Genomic DNA, 22,330 nt, shown 5'->3' with positions numbered 1-22,330 from the left:
TAGAGAAAGGGAAATCTCTCCCAGCAGCCTCAGAAGCAGCGGATTAAAGCTCCACAATCAACTTGATGTACCCTGCATCTGTGGAATACCTGAATAGACAACGAATCATCCCAAATTGAGGAGGTGGACTTTTAGAGCAAGAGTTATTATGTTTTCCCCTTTTCCTCTTTTTGTGAGTGTGTATGTTTTTGTGTGAGATTTTGTCTGTATAGCTTTGCTTTCACCATTTGTCTTAGGGTTCTATCCGTCCTTTTTTTTTGTTTTGTCTTTCTTTTTAAAAAATTTCTTTTCTTAATAATTATTTTAATAACTTTATTTTATCTTATCATCTTTCTTTCTTTCCCTTCTTTCTTTCTTTCTAAACTTTCTTTCTTTCTTTCTTTCTACTCTTTCTCCCTTTTATTCTGAGCTGTGTGGATGAAAGGCTATTGGTACTGCAGCCAGGAGTCAGTGCTGTGGTTCTGAGGTGGGAGAGCCAACTTCAGGACACTGGTCCACAAGAGACCTCCCAGCTCCACATAATATCAAACGGCAAAAAATTCCCAGAGATCTCCATCTCAACACCAGCATCCAGCTTCACTCAACGACCACCAAGCTACAGTGCTGGACATCCTACGCCAAACAACTAGCAAGACAGGAACACAACCCCACCCATTAGCAGAGAGGCTGCCTAAAATCATAGTAAGTCCACAGACACCACAAAACACACCCACCAGATGTGGACCTACCCACCAGAAAGACAAGATCTAGCCTCATTCACCAGAACACAGGCACTAGTCCCCTCAACCAGGAAGCCTACACAACCCACTGAACCAACCTTAGTCACTGGGGACAGACAACAAAAACAACGGGAACTACGAACCTGCAACCTGCAAAAAGGAGACTCCAAAGACAGTAAGATAAGCAAAATGAGAAGACAGAAAAACACAAAACAGATGAAGGAGCAAGATAAAAACCAAGCAGTCCTAACAAATGAAGAGGAAACAGGCAGTCTACCTGAAAAAGAATTCAGAATAATGATAGTAATGATGATCCAAAATCTTGGAAACAGAAGAGACAAAATGCAAGAAACATTTAACAAGGACCTAGAAGAGCTAAAGATGAAACAAACAACGATGAACAACACAATAAAAGAAATGAAAAATACTCTAGATGGGATCAATAGGAGAATAACGGAGGCAGAAGAACGGAAAAGTGACCTGGAAGATAAAATAGTGGAAATAACTACTGCAGAGAAGAATAAAGAAAAAAGAATGAAAAGAACTGAGGACAGTCTCAGAGACTTCTGGGACAACATTAAACGCACCAACATTCGAATTATAGGGGTTCCAGAAAAAGAAGAGAAAAAGAAAGGGACTGAGAAAATATTTGAAGAGATTATAGTTGAAAACTTCCCTAATCTGGGAAAGGAAATAGTTAATCAAGTCCAGGAAGCACAGAGAGTCCCATACAGGAAAAATCCAAGGAGAAACACGCCAAGACACATATTAATCAAACTGTCAAAAAATAAATACAAAGAAAACATATTAAAAGCAGCAAGGGAAAAACAACAAATAACACACAAGGGAATCCCCATAAGGTTAACAGCTGATCTTTCAGCAGAAACTCTGCAAGCTATAAGGGACAGGCAGGACATATTTAAAATGATGAAGGAGAAAAACTGGGAAGCAAGATTACTCTACCCAGCAAGGATCTCATTCAGATTTGATGGAGAAATTAAAACCTTTACAGACAAGCAAAAGCTGAGAGAGTTCAGCACCATCAAACCAGCTCTACAACAACTGCTAAAGGAACTTCTGTAGGCAAGAAACACAAGAGAAGGAAAAGACCTAAAATAACGAACCCAAAACAATTTAGAAAATGGGAATAGGAACATACATATCGATAATTACCGTAAATGTAAATGGACTAAATGCTCCCACCAAAAGACACAGATTGGCTGAATGGATACAAAAACAAGACCCATATATATGCTGTCTACAAAAGACCCACTTCAGACCTAGAGACACATACAGACTGAAAGTAAGGGGATGGAAAAAGATATTCCATGCAAATGGAAACCAAAAGAAAGCTGGAGTAGCAATTCTCATATCAGACAAAATAGACTTTAAAATAAAGACTATTACAAGAGACAAAGAAGGACACTACATAATGATCAAGGGATCAATCCAAGAAGAAGATATAACAATTGTAAATATTTATGCACCTAACATAGGAGCACCTCAATACATAAGGCAAATACTAACAGCCATAAATGGGGAAATCGACAGTAACACAATCATAGTAGGGGACTTTAACACCCCACTTTCACCAATCAACACATCATTCAAAATGAAAATAAATAAGGAAACACAAGCTTTAAATGATACATTAAACAAGATGGACTTAATTGATATTTATAGGACATTCCATCCAAAAACAACAGAATACACATTTTTCTCAAGTGCTCATGGAACATTCTCCAGGATAGACCATATCTTGGGTCACAAATCAAGCCTTGGTAAATTTAAGAAAATTGAAATTGTATCAAGTATCTTTTCTGACCACAACACTATGAGACTAGATATCAATTACAGGAAAAGATCTGTAAAAAATACAAACACATGGAGGCTAAACAATACACTACTTAATAATGAAGTGATCACTGAAGAAATCAAAGAGGAAATAAAAAAATACCTACAAACAAATGACAATGGAGACATGACGACCCAAAACCTATGGGATGCAGCAAAAGCAGGTCTAAGAGGCAAGTTTATAGCAATACAATCCTACCTTAAGAAACAGGAAACATCTCGAATAAACAACCTAACCTTGCACCTAAAGTAATTACAGAGAGAAGAACAAAAAACCCCCAAAGGTAGCAGAAAGAAAGAAATCATAAAAATCAGATTAGAAATAAATGAAAAAGAAATGAAGGAAACGATAGCAAAGATCAATAAAACTGAAAGCTGGTTCTTTGAGAAGATAAACAAAATTGATAAACCATTAGCCAGACTCATCAAGAAAAAACGGGAGAAGACTCAAATCAATAGAAATAGAAAAGAAACAGGAGAAGTAACAACTGACACAGCAGAAATACAAAAGATCATGAGAGATTACTACAAGCAACTCTATGCCAATAAAATGGACAACCTGGAAGAAATGGACAAATTCTTAGAAATACACAACCTGCCAAGAGTGAATCAGGAAGAAATAGAAAATATGAACAGACCAATCACAAGCAATGAAATTGAAACTGTGATTAAAAATCTTCCAACAAACAATAGCTCAGGACTAGATGGCTTCACAGGCGAATTCTATCAAACATTTACAGAAGAGCTAACACCTATCCTTCTCAAACTCTTCCAAAATATAGCACAGGGAGGAACACTCCCAAACTCATTCTATGAGGCCACCATCACCCTGAGACCAAAACCAGACATGGATGTCACAAAGAAAGAAAACTACAGCTCAATATCACTGATGAATATAGATGCAAAACTCCTGAATAAAATACTAGCAAACAGAATCCAACAGCACATTAAACGGATCATACACCATGATCAAGTGGGGTTTATTCCAGGAATGCTAGGATTCTTCAATATATGCAAATCAATCAACGTGATACACCATATTAACAATTTGAAGGAGAAAAACCATATGATCATCTCAATAGATGCAGAGAAAGCTTTTGACAAAATTCAACTCCCATTTATGATAAAAACCCTGCAGAAAGTAGGCATAGAGGGAACTTTCCTCAACATAATAAAGGCCATATATGACAAACCCACAGCCAACATCATCCTCAAGGGTGAAAAACTTAAAGCATTTCCACTAAGATCAGGAACACTCTCACCACTCTTATTCAACATAGTTTTGGAAGTTTTAGCCATAGCAACAGAGAAGAAAAGGAAAGAAAAGGAATCCAAATCAGAAAAGTAGTAAAGCTGTCACTGTTTGCAGATGACATGATACTATACATAGAGAATTCTAAAGATGCAACCAGAAAACTACTAGAGCTAATCAATGAATTTGGTAAAGTAGCAGGATACAAAATTAATGCACAGAAATCTCTGGCATTCCTACACACTAATGATGAAAAATCTGAAAGTGAAATCAAGAAAACACTCCCATTTACCATTGCAACAAAAAGAATAAAATATCTAGGAATAAACCTACCTAAGGAGACAACAGACCTGTATGCAGAAAATTATAAGACACTGATGAAAGAAATAAATGATGACACAAATAGATGGAGAGCTATACCATGTTCTTGGATTGGAAGAATCAACATTGTGAAAATGATTCTACTACCCAAAGCAATCTACAGATTCAATGCAATCCCTATCAGACTACCACTGGCATTTTTCACAGAACTAGAACAAAACATTTCACAATTTGTATGGAAACACAAAAGACCCTGAATAGCCAAAGCAATCTTGAGAACGAAAAACGGAGTTGGAGGATTCAGGCTCCCTGACTTCAGACTATACTACAAAGCTACAGTAATCAAGACAGTATGGTACTGGCACAAAAGCAGAAAGATAGATCAATGGAACAAGATAGAAAGCCCAGAGATAAACCCACGCACATATTGTCACCTTATCATTGATAAAGGAGGCAGGAATGTACAGTGGAGAAAGGACAGCCTCTTCAATAAGTGGTGCTGGGTAAACTGGACAGGTACATGTAAAAGCCTTAAATTAGAACACTCCCTAACACCATACACAAAAATAAGCTCAAAATGGATTAAATAACTAAATGTAAGGCCAGAAACTATCAAACTCTTAGAGGAAAACATAGGCAGAACACTCTATGACATATATCATAGCAAATCCTTTTTGACCCACCTCCTAGAGAAATGGAAATAAAAACAAAAATAAACAAATGGGACCTAATGAAACTTAAAAGCTTTTGCACAGCAAAGGAAACCATAAACAAGACCAAAACACAACCCTCAGAATGGGAGAAAATATTTTCAAATGAAGCAACTGACAAAGGATTAATCTCCAAAATTTATAAGCAGCTCATGCAGCTCAATAACAAACAAACAAGCCAATCCAAAAATGGGCAAAAGACCTAAAAGGACATCTCTCCAAAGAAGATAAGCAGACTGCCAACAAACACATGAAAGAATGCTCAACATCATTAATCATTAGAGAAATGCAAATCAAAACTACAATGAAATATCATCTCATACCAGTCAGAATGGCCATCATCAAAAAATCTACAAACAATAAATGCTGGAGAGGCTGTGGAGAAAAGGGAACACTCTTGCACTGCTGGTGGGAATGTGAATTGGTTTAGCCACTATGGAGAACAGTATGGAGATTCCTTAAAAAACTAAAAATAGAACTACCATATGACCCAGCAATCCCACTACTGGGCATATACCCTGAGAAAACCATAATTCAAAAAGAGTCATGTACCAAAATTTTCATTGTAGCTCTATTTACAATAGCCAGGAGATGGAAACATCCTAATTGTCCATTAGCAGATGAATGGATAAAGAAGATGTGGCACATATATACAATGGAATATTACTCAGCCATAAAAAGAAACGAAATTGAGCTATTTGTAATGAGGTGGACGGACCTAGAGTCTGTCGTACAGAGTGAAATAAGTCAGAAAGAGAAAGACAAATACTGTATGCTAACACATATATATAGAATTTAAGAAAAAAGAAATCTCATGAAGAACCTAGGGGTAAGACAGGAATAAAGACACAGACCTACTAGAGAATGGACTTGAGGATATGATGATGGGGAAGGGTAAGCTGTGACAAAGTGAGAGAGTGGCATGGACCTAATTACACTACCAAACGTAAAATAGACAGCTAGTGGGAAGCAGCCGCATAGCACAGGGAGATCAGCTCGGTGCTTTGTGACCACCTTGATGGGTGGGATAAGGGAGGGTGGGAGGGAGGGAGATGCAAGAGGGAGGAGATATGGGAACATATGTATATGTATAACTGATTCACTTTGTTATTAAAAAAAAAGCACACCAAGGGCTTCCCTTGTGGCGCAGTGGTTGAGTGTCTGCCTGCCAATGCAGGGGACACAGGTTCGTGCCCCGGTCCAGGAAGATCCCACATGCTGCAGAGCGGCTGGGCCCGTGAGCCATGGCTGCTGAGCCTGCGCGTCCAGAGCCTGTGCTCCGCCATGGGAGAGGCCACAACAGTGAGAGGCTCGCGTACCACACACACACACACACAAAAAGCACACCAAGACATGTCATAATCACTGAAATTAGTATTAAAGAGAAAATCTCAAAAGCAGCCAGAAGAAGACACATTTTTAGAGTAACAAAAATAATAAGATAGCAACCTCTCACCATAAAGTATGTAATCCAGAAGACAATGCAGGAGCATCTCCAAAGTAGTGAAAGAAAAGGGAAAAAAGAAAAAGAAAAGGAAAAATTAAAGACTTTTTCAGACAAACAAAAGCTGAGATAATTAATCACAAGCAGACCTGCACTACATGAAATGAGTGTCTTCGTGGGGAATAAAGAACAGAGAAAAAGATACCAGATGGATACTTACATTTACACAAAGGAATGAAGAGAGCCAGAAATGATATACATGTAGGGAAATATAAAAGACATTAAAATTTTTTTAATTTTTAAAATAATTAATTGTTTAAAGAAAAAAGCAATATAATATGGAATTTATAATTAATATTTATATATATTTATTATTTATTTATTTATTTTTTGCGGTACGTGGGCCTCTCACTGTTGTGGCCTCTCCCGTTGCGGGGCACAGACTCCGGATGCACGGGCTCAGCGGCCATGGCTCACAGGCCCAGCCGCTCCGTGGCATGTGGGATCTTCCCGGACTGGGGCACTCCCCTGCATCGGCAGGTGGACTCTCAACCACTGCGCCACCAGGGAAGCCCTATATTTATATTTTTATATAAACATTATATATTATTATATATAATTAAATGCATGACAACAATAGCACAAAGGACAGGAGTGAGTAAGTAAATAAATAGGGCAATGAAAGCCTTTAAACTTCTATAAACAATACTGTTTCTGTGCTTGAGGAAGAAAACATGATTTATTTTACAAAAAGGGGAGAAGGATATATGTGCATATAGGTGGTGATTCCCAATCATGGAGATTTTTACCTGGGAACATCTGGCAACACCTGGAGACATTTTTGGTTGTCATACTGTAGGTGAGAGTGCTACTAGCATCTGCTGAGTAGAGGCCAGGGATTCTGCTAAACAACATATAGTGCACAGGACACGCCCTACAACAAATAATTATCTGGCCCAGGATGTCTCTAGTGCCACTCACTGCTGAGAAGCCCTGAGCCAGAGACAGACCTGCTGATTTCAAGGACGCCTCTGGAACACATATCCCTCATGGGGAAGAGAGGCAGTCAGCACTGCCAGGACCTGTGTGAAGACTGGGAGCCAGGAGGGCCGCCTTCTCCACTGGTGATGAGAGCAAGCAGATGGGGCACCAAATCTGCCACCTCCAGCACCTGCTTCCCAAAAGCTTTCTGAAACCTCTTGGAAAGGCCTGGTCTGACCCCAAACCTCTTCATAGGGCAGTGACCACCTCCTCACCCCTTCCCACTCCAGAAACCTACAAGTGGCAGGTTTTCTCACCAAGCACCTCAGCAAAGTGTTTCAATGCCTCAGTGGGTGGGCTAGTGTTCAGTAACCTATTTTCCACAGCTCAAAAAGGATATACAGCATGAGAGAAATGAGTGTCTTGGGAGTGAGGGGGGAACAGGAAAGTACAACTGGGATTGAGACTGACTCAGAAACCATGGAATGTTTGGTTCCATGATTATGACACCACCACATACTTCTCCACACCTCACAGTTTAGAGAGTAATTTCATTTACATCATAGCATTTTATCCTTGCCACAACCCTGTAAGGAAGGTAAGGCAGTTATCAACTCGAATTACAGAACAGAGGGTGGAGACTCAAATCAAGATGGCAGAGTAGAAGGACACAGAACTTGCCTCCCCCCATGAACACATTGAAAATATACCTATATGTGGAAAAATTCTCACTGAAAACTAACTGAAAACTGGCAGAAAGACTCCTGTAAACCAAGGCTATAAGAAAGATACATGCGAAATCAAGCAGGAAGGAAAAAGAAGCAATTGGGTCGGTACCTGTGCCCCTGGGAGGGGACTCAGAGAAAAGGAAGATGACATGGGTGGAGATCCTCCCTGGGGAGTGAGCAGTTTGAGCCACATATTGGCCACCTCAGCTCTGGGGTCCGACAAAGGGAAGATGAGACCCCTTGGCTAGTTGGAGGGCTGGTGGTACTAACATAAGGGCTGAGGGAAGCCTGGACTCTGCTCATGAGGAGTGTGGGAATGCTTGCTTGCTCCCAAAGCAGGGCAGAAAGGGTGGATTGAGACCACATGGCTGGCTGACTGGTCTCCCGTGACCACCTCAGTGCGCACCCCAGCCTGAGCTGACCCAACACCCCAGCACTGTTTGCCTTGCATTGTAACTCCACATGGGAACATAGGCAGCCACAACCAAGGAGAAAGCTCAGCTGTGAGATGCTGTGGCAGCTCAAACCCTAAGCGGCACCTGAGCAGGAAGCAGGCAGCCATTCCTGGCAATTGCAGAGACAGTGCATCAGAGGCAGATTATATCTCTGTTGGCAGCCAGACTGCCACAGCCGCTGCCCTGTCCCTCGCTGAATACCCACACCAGCCCATCTTGCTCCAGCACTGCTTCCCACTGGGGCTGAGTATGCCAGTGCTGGGAGGGGTGTAGAGCACACAGTTAAAAAGAGCTGTGCCAGCTCCACCTGACCCTCAGGGTTTCTGCTCCAGAAACTTGGGACATGACCCCACCCCCAATAGGGGGGTGACATCCACTGAGCAGAGGGGAAGCCCTACCTCACACCTGGCTTTGGTCCTAGCCCTTCCTTCTCTAGGCCCACCTCCTACCAAGGTGACAGCTGCCAGTACACCCTGAGGAAAGACATGACTTGTGTTCATGCCAGATCCAACTCTCCCACCAAAGCCACTGGGCACATGCAGACTATATAGGGATGCTCTCACATAAGGACATCCCTTCAAGACCACAGTAGGTAACTATTTCATCTAATTTCACAGAGAGAGGAAGATAAGCAAAATAAGACAGAGGAATTTGTCTCAATTGAAAGAGCAAGGAAAACCCCTGAAAAAAACAACACTAATGAAACAGAAATAAACAATTTACTAGATAAAGAATTAAAAGCATTAGTAATAAGAATGCTAACCGAATCAGGGAAAAGAATGGATGAACACAGTGAAAAAATTTAACAAGGAACTAGAAAGTATAAAAAATAACCAGTCAGGGCTTCCCTGGTGGTGCAGTCGTTAAGAATCCGCCTGCCAATGCAGGGGACACGGGTTCGAGCCCTGGTCCAGGAAGATCCTACATGCCACAGAGCAACTAAGCCTGTGCACCACAACTACTGAGCCTGCGCTCTAGAGCCCGCGAGCCACAACTACTGAGCCTGCGTGCTGCAACTACTGAAGCCCGCATGCCTACAGCCTGTGCTCCACAACAAGAGAGGCCACCGCAATGAGAAGCCCACACACAACAACAAAGAGTAGCCCCTGATCGCCGCAACTAGAGAAAGCCACACACAGCAATGAAGACCCAGTGCAGCCAAAAATAAATAAATAAAAATAAATAAATAAATTTATATAAAAAAAGTAACCAGTCAGAACTGAAGAATACAATAACAGAAGTAAAAAACACACTAAAAGGAATAAACATCAGACTAGACACAGAAGAACACATAAGTTATCTAGAAGATAGAAAAATGGAAATCACACAATCAAAACAGCAAAAAGAAAAAAATTATTTTTCTTAGTGGAAATAGTTTAAGGGATCTCTGGGATATCATCAAGTATCCCAGAAGGAGAAGAGAGAGAAAAGGGGGTTGAAAATGTATTTAATGGAATTATGGCTGAAAACTTCCCAAACCTGGAAGGAAACATATCCAGATAAAAGAGGCACAGAAGATGAACCAAATAAGATGAACCTAAACAGACCCACACCAAGACATATCACAATTATAATGGCAAAAGTTAGAGATAAAGCGAGAATTCTAAAGGCAACAAGAAAAAAAACAAAGAGTCATATACAAGGGAACCCCCATAAGGCTATCAGCTGATTTTTCTGCAGTGACTTAGCAGGCCAGAAGGGAGTGGCATGATGTATTTAAAGTGCTGAAAGGGAAACCTTGCAAACTAGTGTACTCTACCCAGCAAGATTATCATTTAGAATCCTAGTACAATGTTTGTGGGATTGTAAATTGGTGCAGCCACTATGGAAGACAGTATGGAGGTTCCTCAAAAACACTGAAAATACAACTACCATAAGACCCAGCAATCCCACAGCAATTCCCATCATATATCAGAAGAAAACAAACACACTAATTTGAAAAGATACATATACCCCAATGTTCATAGCAGCATTATTTACAACAGCCAAGACATGGAAGCAACCTAAGTAAGTGCTCATCAACAGAAGAATGGATAAAGAAGATGTGGTATATATATACAATGGAATATTACTCAGCCATTAAAAAAGAATGAAATTCTGCCATTTGCAACAACATGAATGGACCTAAAGAGTATTATGCTTAGTGAAATAAGTCAGACAAAAACAAACACTCTATGTTATTTACATGTGGAATCTAAAAGATAAAACAAATGAATGTATATAACAAAACAGAAATGGACTCACAGATACAGAGATCAAACTAGTGGTTACCAGTGGGGAGAAGGGAGGGGGGAGGGGCAGATAGGGGTATGGGATCAAGAGACACAAACTACTATGTAGGAAATAAATAAGCAACGAGGATATATTGTACAGCATGGGGAAATATAGCCATAAATGGAATATAATCTATAAACATATTGAATCATTATGTTGTACACTTGAAACTAATATAATATTGTAATCAACTATACCTCAATTAAAAAACAAAGAAAGAAAGAAAGCAGAGGGTGAAAAAATAAATAACTTCTCTAAGGCCTCACATCTCAGTGTTTGGGAAGCCATACCCTTTGATCCTTAGTCTGCCTCCCTACAGAGGGTAAATGCAATCCTGTTTGTGGGGGCTGGCATTAGGTTCGGGGTAGGGCAGGCAGAGATCGGAGGCCATGTGGACACCATGATGCACAGCCCAGAAACCCCTTCAGGACCATAGCTCTAATTTCCCAGCTATGGGAGCTCCCAGCTCTGTCCTTCTCTGGTCTTATCCTTGGATGAAGGGAACTCCCTTGACCAGAGTTATGCCCCTTTCCACAGGGCAGCCCATGTCCAGTAACAGGCTAATGCTGGGGTACAGAGGTCTGGCCCCTTTGCTTCAACTGGGATATCTCTGAAGGGCCACTCAGCTCTAGAGTGCTCTGTAGGGTTGGCTGAGGCCTTTGTAGCAATTGCATCACAGTTTAATTTCTCCCTCTGCCCAGTCCAGCTCCTTTCCCTCCCTCACAGGTGTGGAATCCCAGAGTACCCCTAAAAGCCTTCTGTGTATACACATGTGCACACACACACAAATACTCACAACTGATATGGGGAAGAAACAATGGCTACAGAAAGTAGACAAAGTTTGATTAGGTCTCTTCTACGCATTCACTGAGTTTTACCCTCTCCTCATTATTCATTTTCTGGACAGCCAAGATCTTGGGGTCTCAAGGAGGCTGGACTTTCCCTATACTCTTCACACCATCTCACACCCAGAGAAGTGGGTAAATTGATTGTTAGGGGTGCAGGGAGGTTGACTGGCTTCTATCAAATCATGATGTAAGTAGCCACCCGGTGTAGCTACTGGGTGGGACCAGTACTGACTTTAGACTGTGTCCCCATTGTGGCCAGGCCGCAGCGCAGTGCTCCAGAGACTGGGTCAGAGGTCCCAACCCAGCCAACGAGTAAGAACTGCCAATCCCATTCCCTTAAAAGATCTGACCACAGTCTCCAGGTTCACACCGAAAACATTACAGAAGTATACCTACAGGCCTGAGCTGCTTCGAGCAACATTGAGGAAATGACAGGTCTCAGGGCAGGCCTGCAGAACGTGCTTCAGAGCCACAGGAAGAGGGTACGTGCCCAGTGCTGCTCGCTTTAAGATTTCCTGAGTCTGCCGCGTGTGGCAAGGAGACACCATTTGCAGAAAACAGCCCCACTGAGAGTCAGAGTTCCACAGATAGCATGCTTGTTATTCCCCAAAACAGAACTCAGATAAAGCCATCTGCATCATAAATCATTCAAGCGCTAAAGCCCACATGATAAATCAAAATGAAAATGTTTTAAAAAGGAACTAATTTTATCCATATCTACAAACAGAATGAGTTTTCAAGAATAGGGTTCCTTTTGTGTTACATAAAGCTCCCTTCTGAGACTTCTGTAGTCGGGGGTGGGACCTCGCCCCACACAGGGAGGGGTGCAGCCACAGAAAACTGGGAGGTAAACAGGGACAGTGTTGGCCAGGGCACACTCTCCCCCCACACCTGCTCTTACCAATCTCTCTGCCCCAAGAGGCCATTAATAAAGCTTTCACATACTGGTGTGAATGCGTAGATTTATTAACAAGCCATGGATTGTGCTTGTCCCCTTGTCTAGGCTGATACAGAAACAGAAACTCAAGTTCCATATACAACATCTGTGTGTGTATGTGTGTTTACGTGCATGTACTTGTGTGTCTGTTTTTCTACTAATAAAATGAAGAATATCCATTCCTTTCAGGAATATATAAAAACCCACTGCATTTTGTGAAATTATTTTTAAAACTGTGGGTACAAGAGATGTCAGAGCTTCTTTTATCTCTTCACTTTTCACCCATAGCTCACCCTCCTTTTCAGCTTCAGCGAAATACCATCAGGGGAGCATCAGGTCAACATCTGGGACAGAGGAAAGAAAGCAGGATTTAAGTATCCATTGTTATCCTCAAAAATGCTTCATGGGACAGCTCTCACCTGAACAAGTCCCTTCCTTTTATAAGAGCTTCAGTTAACCTCTTGTCCATCAAACGACCTGCATAGTCCAGTACCTCCAAGAACAGTATCTTGAAAACCATTGTTAGAAAACACATAAGACAAAAAAGTTAAGAGCACACACAAAGGGAGCCAATATGTGATAAAGTAAGTATGGAAAATCACTGTAGTATAATTACATAATTCACGGGCAATTGCAGGGAAGGGAGGTCTGCCATTTTTTTTTAACTTATTTATTTGTTTATTTTTGGCTGTGTTGGGTCCTCGTTGCGTGCGGGCTTTCTCTAGTTGCGGCAAGCTGGAGCTACTCTGCATTGTGGTGCGCGAGCTTCTCATCACCGTGGCTTCTCTTGTTGCTCCGCGGTATGTGGGATCTTCCCGTACCAGGGCTCGAACCCGTGTCCCCTGCATTGGCAGGCAGATTCTTAACCACTGTGCCACCAGGGAAGCCCCAGGTCCGCAATTTTTAAACAGACACCCAGCATCTGAAATCTTCTAGAGGGAACAGGCCCCACTCAGCTGCCGGCACCCAGCTGCTTTCTATGTCTCCAAAGGAAGAGAGGGTGGATTGAAGAAAACTGAAATAAAATCTCGTTTTATGACCATGCCAAGGTAAGAAAATGCCTGCATAATGTTATCCTGGTGTGGAAAAGAGGTATTCACTGAGAAGGTTGCTGGGGGTTCCAGTCCTGATTTGCATGGCCTTACGAAGTCCCTTTCTCCCTCTGAGCCTCCATTTTCCCTTTTAGCAGGTGACCCCCTCCTTCCAGTTCTGGGCCGCTTCCATCTCCATTGTGAGTGTGAGGTTGGGTCTTCTCCCAAGCAACCACCTTGGTGCCCTGGCTGTACCTGTGGGTCTGTTTTGGAGGCCTCCCAGTCGAAGGCAAAGCAACAGGAATTCCGTTGGGGGCATATGGAGCTGGGAAGAGGCCAGTTTACTTGTAGGGCTTGGCTCTTACTCATGATACTTTTTTTTCCCTTTCTTTATTATCTTAGAACCATTCAGATGGTTGCCTAGTCTACTTTGGCTCCTTTAAACAACTCTACACTTCAGGTTTATTTAAAAAAAAAACACAAAATAGGTTTATGACTGATTTAAGCCAGGAAATTCCCTAATGGGAATATCCTTAATGAGATTTTCTAAAGAGAACCCTCTATGAAGAGCTGGAATTAATTGATTATTTGTAAGGTAACCAAGCAAAGTTTATGATAAGATCATGAAGTTTGTGGGAACGGAGCGTAAGCCACACTAAACATACACACACACACACACACACACACACACACAGATGCACACTATTCCTGGGGAGGCAGAGAGCACAGAATTAGCCTCAGGAATCCCCACTCCTGTGTGACCTCGGGTAAGGCACGTCCCTTCCTCACTCAGCTCTCTCTTCCTCCATACAAGAGAGACTACCATCTACATGAACATGAGTGGTAAGCCACAGTAGCAAGGCCGTGAGGAGGGTCCTGGTGTCCTGGTAGACATTTAGTGGTCTCTTCTAGCTCTAAAATCCTATGGGATTCTCTATTTTGTGGCTGGGCTGAACATGTAGTATAGAATATTCAAATTTGAAATTCTTTGAGCCCAGCAACTTTGCAAAGTTATTTTTGTTATCAAATTTTATAAATTCCACTGTTGTTTCTTGAATAGATTGTTAATCTAGTTAATCTATATAAATATCCAGAAATATGGAAATATAAACCAATAGCATTTTTCTAACACTCTCAGTAGTCAGCCTTTGTGGTATTTTTATAATGTCTTGTTCAGCAAATGGCAGTTTTTACATCCACTATTGCCTACTAACAAAAGAGACTTGAAGTCTTCTTGGAAGTTACAGATTTTGTATTTCTTCCCTAATATGCTGATATCTGAGAGAATGTGTCAAAAAGTGCCATCTAGAATGTGAGTCATGAAAGTCAACTGGCAGAAGACAGCTTAGGAAACTGTCATTAGAGCCACTGGTGGAAAGTCTAGGACTCTGACCCCTGACATCAGCTGCAGCCTTATTTAAGCAAATGGAAGAGAGAGCTTGAGTGAGAGCAAACTGTCAGGCCACTTGGAATTCACAAGGTGTCTGCCCAAGGAACCCGTGTATATTGTAACAGTGACAGTGATGATGGCAGCTATTGTTTATCATGTGCCCACTGGATGCCAGATGCTGTTCTAAGGGCTTTCTCCTGTAAGGGAGGCACTAATATCATCAGCCCCATGTTACAGGTGAGGAAGCTGAGGCAATAAATAGAAATAATATGCCCAAGATCACACAGCCATAAATGGGAGAGCTAAGATTTGACTCTACACAGAGCCTGTAGTCTTAGCTATTACCCTAAATGTTTCACTAGGAAGTAAAAATTATTAAAAATAAAAAATTACTTAAAAAATAATTACAAAACTGTTTTTATGCTTTTAAAAAGTTCAAAAATAACTTGAAGGATCTGTGTTTTAATCTACTATCTTGATTACTCAATTTGTTTCTATACTCACTATTTTTTACTCCATACAAGTATTTAAAATTAATTTTCTGGTTATTAATTTTCTTCCCTGAATAATTAGAAAAGGTGAAGTATTACAAGTTAAGAGACTCAGGCTTTGCCATGCAATTACTGTGTGAATTTGGTTGAGGCCTCAGTTTCCTCATGTTTATTAGAGGGTTTCTTTCTTTAACTGAAACAGTTCAGCATGTGTAAATGTCATTCTGTGAACTTAAGAGACACTGCCTGTAGAGAGTAGATGGCTGGGGCCAGTGGCCAAGGGGCTGGCTTCTCCAGCCTGGGTGTAAGGGTTGCAGGCTACAGCTCCACCTCCACGTCTTGGCAATGAACCAGCCTAAGATGTCACAGAAACATGCTCAAGCTGGCCAGCACTCAGTATGATATTTAGAAAGAAGAAAATAAAAGCTTAAGGATGATCAAGTTCTCTTAAGTAACATTAAACGAAAGCATGCTATGCTTCTTCTAATTTCCTCTGAAAGCACTTCTCATATTTGCGAAGAGAATGACAGGTTGAATATGTCAGCCCGTCATACTTCGGATGTGATGTGTGGACTGGTAGTTCATCACAAAATCATCCACTTTATAGGAACCAGTTAAGTTTCAGTGCCAACTCTTGTTCTCAAACAGCAAGATGACTGCTAACTATGGTGTGTATATGTTAGTGGCCTGAAATTACAGTGATATTGTTATTTTAAGGTAGAAATGGTAGAAGGTCCTCACTCATCATATGCATGCAACGATATTATTGTTTAGGGAGAATAAGATGTGAATACTTCAAAAAAATCACTGTTTTTAAGAATAATCACTTTTGTCTTTTCAGTCTACCATGCAAATTCATAGAGACCATAAACAGATTAATAAATTATTTTGTAACTTGCCATCCAAATTATTTATTCATTTACATATTCAAAATGACTTATTAGGGCCCTGCCAGACATAAAGAACTTGAAAAGACAAATTCTCAATTGCTGTTATAGGATTAAAAAAAAATTTTTTTTGGAGGCCTACAAACCTCTGCAATTCCATTTTTTAAATATCAAGAATTAGTCACCTTGGTAACAATTGTGATGTGTATGAAATGCTAAATATTTATTAAATAGAATTGAAAACTGACTTGTTAGTTGTTCCTCTAAAAATTTCAACTCCTGCCTCTGTCCCTCTCCTCCCCTTTGCAATGCAACTATGCCTTCAAACAGCATTCTTTAAAAGTCGGCTTTATGGCTTTGGAGGAAGAAGCTGATTTCACAGCCAGATTTGCCACTGCTGTGGAAAACAGAGCGCACATGCAAGCCAGCTGAAGTCATGCGGACTGCAAGGATTAGGGCCGCGGGGGCCTCCACTGCTGCTGTCAAATTGCAATTGGAAACAGCTTTTCCAAAGTACAGCATGAGAAATCAGGAATTCCTGTCCACAGTTCCCCAACCCACTGGGTTTTTATCAGGCTTGGTACAACCCATTAGAGATCAGAAATATGAAAATCATGATGAAACCAAACAAGAGGATTTTCTGGTTTCCAAGTTTTGTTCTGCCTGGATCCCTTCCAAGCCTGTAATTACTGTCACTCACCAGTTAATAAGGGAACCATTTCTGCCTAGGGACAGGAGCTCCAGGAAGGCTGGACCCAAAGGTCAGGCAGGCTCAGTTCAGTGACCTGCCTTCTGTCCAATCCCTGGATGTGCAAATTGTCTAACTGCTCAAATTCTTAAGTTTATCTCAGTTACTTGAACTGTATCTGTCACTTAGGGATAAAATAACTTTTGCAGAGATCATAGAAAAACTATTTAGAACATTAATAAACTAGAACCATTCAATGAAATTTTTTTTTTTTTTTGGGCACTCCAGCTTTAAAGGAAAGAATCTACTCTCAGGAAAACAAGCTCAAGTCAGCAATTTAGTTTAAAAAAGTAAAATAACTTTCAGGATTTGGCTTGAGATTAATGCAGATGTAGCCCAATTTCCTATACCTCTGTCTAGATTTAGCAGATCTAGAGGTCAATTATGGCCACATCCACTTCATTTGTCAGCTCTTCAATGATCTTTGAGACACAATTGCTAAAGTAGGAAAATGAATTAATCAGAGAGTTGATCAAAAAATGAGCTTATCTGATAAATTACCAGCATACCTGTTACATATGAGTCACTCATTCTGGTCACGATACAATGCTGTGTTATACATGGATTAGGTAACACCCAAAAGTGAGCCAGCTGTAACTTTTTACCTTGAAAGATTCTTAATTAAAATTCCCTTGGATGTATGATTTCCAGGCAAGGAAGGAGCTGTGATTTGATTTTTTTTTTTAACATGCCTTAAAGACTCCAGTCAAATTTCATCTATTCAGTGAAACTTTCCCTGGTCCCCTAATTTCTCTTTTGTCTTTCTCAGCAAGTTTCTGGGACCTCTCTTCAGCACCGGACATTCTGTACAATATATGTAAGTTGCGAGTAGGTGAATATTCCCCGACTATATGCTGGGCTGTTTCCCCAAAGGCAGTGATTATGTCTTACTCATTTCTGAAGCCCTCTCCTCCCCTGTTCTGAAATTAAAAACTAGAATTCAAAACAAAACAAACAGAAAAGCCCCTTCTTTTGTCTAAAATGTATTATTAATTTCTTAGGGAAGAAGATGTTTTCAGAAAAAAGTATAGGCAAATGATGGACAAAGTTTCAGAAAGGAAGAGAAAGCTCAGGGGGAGAGCATTATGTGCAAATTGGATGTTCAGCAAAGGTAAACAAACCAAGGATCTGAAACAGTACCCAACCAACACCATAAAGCTTGCCCCAAACTGGAGCAAATTTAGACTTATTAGGACATTCTTTAAGAAGCAGCATTCAATTTTTGGACAGAAATTTTCAAAAAAACCCTTGTCCTCTAATAAAAGCAATTTCTTAAGAACACCTTAAAACCTACTTAATGAAAAATCTATAGTTTGGAGAAACTTTTATCAAGACGGATCAAATCAAGAAAAAAAATTCTGGTTAACTATAAATTAAGTAGAATGTTCCACCAGCTGGGCCTCACCTTCAATCTGGCAATGAAATCTATTTGTTAAGAGCAATGAGACTTGAACAGCCCTTACCTTCGTGAATATACATCTTTTGAGCATCTTCAGGATGAAGTAGCCCCAGTAAAGATTAAGAATTTGCAGGACCATGAGCTGTAGGTTGAGGAAGATGCATGAAAAGAAAGGCTCAAGGTACTGCAGAGGCAGAATCAGCGTGAAATACAAAATCCTGAAAAACCAAACAGATGAGAGTATTTCATTACAGTCAAAGTACTTGTGAATTTTCAGTGAGAAAACAAATACTTTATCTCTCAAGGCATACAACACTTATTTCATTCCTAATGATGTCCAGGAAAGTCTCAAGAGAAAACAATATGATAATATTACCTTATATATCATTATTGGCAAGCCACAAAAAAATACAGTCTGCCTCCTGGGAGAAAAGTTAAAGCAAATGGAATTTTTATTGCCATGCTGCCTACACTCCAATGTTTCTCTACCTCGGTTTCCTCTCTGCAAAGAGATGAGTGTACACTAACCCCACTCACCTTCTCAGGATTGGATAACACGAGATAATGAATGTGTATATGGGGTTATTATTGCCTTTTGACACAATCTCATTTATTTGGCATCAAAAGTGAATGAGGGAAAGAAAAAAGTGAGTGAGGAATTCTACAAGAGTAAATTTTGTGGATAAAAGAGACTTTTTAAGGAAGCAAAAGTTCTGTTATTACTTCTATTTCCACTTTCCAAAGTGAATTGCATACTTTATTAATTTCATAAACAGACTCCTGGACACAATTTGAACTGCCCTCGATGACCAGAATGCACAGTGCCTTCAGATACAATTGCAGTATGAAGGCTATCTGTTGTCTTCCCAAACTGCATACACTGCTAGGATTTTAGAGTTCCTGGATAGGTTTGTTTGTAAGTATATTATTCGAATTATAAAAATAATTTATTCATATAAAATTGGAAAAATAAGAAAGTTGCCCATAAAATCATGATTTTAAACAAATAATACTGTAATTTTTGTGTGTTATCTTCTATTTTTTCCTACATATTTTAATTTTAAATTAACATATAGTAAAATTGACTATTTTGGGGTGTGCAGTTCTATGAATTATAATATGTGCATAGATTTGTGTAACTACCACCACAATATGGAGACAGAGCAGTTCCATCATCCCCCAGACACCAGTGCTGTCCCTTTGTAGTCACATCCCCAGGCCTAACACTCGGCAACCCCTTATCTATTCTCCATCCCTTTAATTTTGTCTTGTCAAGAAGGCCATACAAATGGAATCATACAGTGTGTCAGCTTTTGAGACTGCCTTCTTTCACTCAGCATAGAGCCTTTGAGATTCATGCAAGTAGTGGGTATCAACAGCACACTCCTTTTTTTTTTTTTATTACTGAGTTGCATTCCATTGTGTGGATGTACCCATTACAGAACATTTGTATTATTTCCAGTTTTTGACAATTATGGACAGAACTTCTATAAATATTTATGTACAGGTTTTTGTGTGCACATAAGTTTTCATTTCTCAAGGGTAAATACATAGGGTTGGGATTGCTGGGTATCACACTGAAAGTATATGTTTACCTTTATAAGAAATTGAAAAGCTGTTTCCCAGAGTGGCTGTTTTGCATCCCTACCAGCAACGTCCAAGAGCTCCAGTTGCTGCTCATCTTGAGCAGCACTTGCTATTGTCCTGTAGAGACTTTGCCACTGTAGTAAAAGTAGCATGCGTGGGATCTTACGTTCAATTCCATTTAACTTTAAATCAAAAACATTTTACCTGAAAAACTTGGTGTATATTGTCTTTCCCAAATCAAAGTTTATTTCTTTAGATGTGTATATTCCTAAAGGTGAGAATACTATTCCAAGGCATACATTAAAAGTATAGAAGTTCAAGGTTATATTAAAAGCTATTAAGACTTTACCAGATTATTTTCCAAAATTATAACAATTTAGAAGGTGACCAGCAATTTATGAAAGAAGAGTTTTATTGAACCCCCCTAACCAGTATTAAGTGGGTTTAAACTTTGCTAATTTAAAAAATAAAACAATTCTTTTAACATCTTTATTGGAGTATAATTGCTTTACAATATTGTGTTAGTTTCTGATGTATAACAAAGTGAATCAGCTATATGTATACATATATCCCCATATCCCCTCCCTCTTGAGCCTCCCTCCCACCCTCCCTATCCCACCCCTCTAGGTGGTCACAAAGCACTGAGCTGACCTCCCTGTGCTATGCAGCTGCTTCTCACTAGCTATCTATTTTACATTTGGTAGTATATATATGTCAGTGCTACTCTCTCACTTTATCCCAGCTTACCCTTCCCCCTCCCTGTGTCCTCAAGTCTATTCTCTACATTTGCATCTTTATTCCTATCCTGCCCCTAGGCTCATCAGAACCATTTTTTTTTAGATTCCATATATATGTGTTAGCTTACAGTATTTGTTTTTCTCTTTCTGACTTACTTCACTCTGTATGACAGACTCTAAGTCCATCCACCTCCCTACAAATAACTCAATTTCATTTCTTGTATATATGTGCCACATCTTCTTTATCCATTCATCTGTTGATGGACACTTAGGTTGCTTCCATGTCCTGGCTATTGCAAACAGTGCTGCAATGAACATTGTGTTACAGGTCTCTTTTTGAATTATGGTTTTCTCAGGGTATATGCCCAGTAGTGGGATTGCTAAGTCATATGGTAGTTCTATTTTTAGTTTCTTAAGGAACCTCCATACTGTTCTCCATAGTGGCTGTATCAGTTTACATTCCTACCAACAATGCAAGAGGGTTCCCTTTTCTCTACATCCTCTCCAGCATTTATTGTTTGTAGAATTTTTGATAATGGCCATTCTGACTGGTGTGAAGTGATACCTCACTGTAGGTCTGATTTGCATTTCTCTACTAATTACTGAGGCTGGGCATCCTTTCATGTGTTTTTTGGCCATCTTATATCTTCTTTGGAGAAATGTCTGTTTAGGTATTCTATTTTTGTATTGGGTTGTTTGTTTTTTAATATTGAGCTGCATGAGCTGCTTGTAAATTTTGGAGATTAACCTTTTGTCAGTTGCTTCATTTGCAAATATTTTCTCCCATTCTGAGGGTTGCCTTTTGTCTTATTTATGGTTTCCTTTGTTGTGCAAAAGATTTTAAGTTTCATTAGGTCCCATTTGTTTACTTTTGTTTTTATTTCCATTTCTCTAGGAGGTGGGTCAAAAAAGATCTTCCTGTGAATTATGTCATAGAGTGTTCTGCCTATGTTTTCCTCTAAGAGTTTTATAGTGTCTGGTCTTACATTTAGGTCCTTGCTGAGTAATCCTGGTTGTAGGTTTTTCCCTTTCATCACTTTAAAAATGTCCTGCCACTCCCTTCTGGCTTGCAGAGTTTCTGCTGAAAGATCAGCTGTTAACCTTATGGGGATTCCCTTATATGTTATTTGTTGCTTTTCCCTTGCTGCTTTTAATATGTTTTCTTTGTATTTAATTTTTGATAGTTTGATTAATATGTGTCTTGGTGTGTTTCTCCTTGCATTCATCCTGTATGGGGCTCTCTGTGCTTCCTGCACTTGACTATTTCCTTTCCCATGTTAGGGAAGTTTTCAACTATAATCTCTTCAAATGTTTTCTCAGACCCTTTCTTTTTCTCTTCTTCTTCTGGGACCCCTATAATTCAAATGTTGGTGTGTTTAATGTTGTCCCAGAGGTATCTGAGACTGTCCTTAATTCTTTTCATTCTTTTTTCTTTACTCTGCTCTGCAGCAGTTATTTCCACTATTTTATCTTCCAGGTCACTTATCCATTCTTCTGCTTCAGTTATTCTGCTATTGATTCCTTCTAGAGAATTTTA

The 22,330-nt window shown here is 39.9% G+C and overlaps 1 protein-coding gene across 2 annotated transcripts in view; it reads right to left on the bottom strand.

The window, feature by feature from the left end:
* Nucleotides 1-22,330, bottom strand: part of CERS3 (ceramide synthase 3) — a 125,155-nt gene that overhangs the window by 25,084 nt on the left and 77,741 nt on the right. For both annotated transcript variants that reach the window (XM_067755882.1, XM_067755883.1), the window contains exon 10: nucleotides 18,534-18,687. In XM_067755882.1, coding sequence (XP_067611983.1) covers nucleotides 18,534-18,687 — 154 coding nt within the window. The remainder of the gene's footprint in view (nucleotides 1-18,533; nucleotides 18,688-22,330) is intronic.

This window comes from Pseudorca crassidens, chromosome 1 (assembly GCF_039906515.1).
Source record: "Pseudorca crassidens isolate mPseCra1 chromosome 1, mPseCra1.hap1, whole genome shotgun sequence".
Lineage (NCBI taxonomy): Eukaryota > Metazoa > Chordata > Mammalia > Artiodactyla > Delphinidae > Pseudorca > Pseudorca crassidens.
The sequence above is the reverse complement of the archived record's forward strand: the minus strand, read 5'-3'. Positions and strand labels throughout refer to the sequence as shown.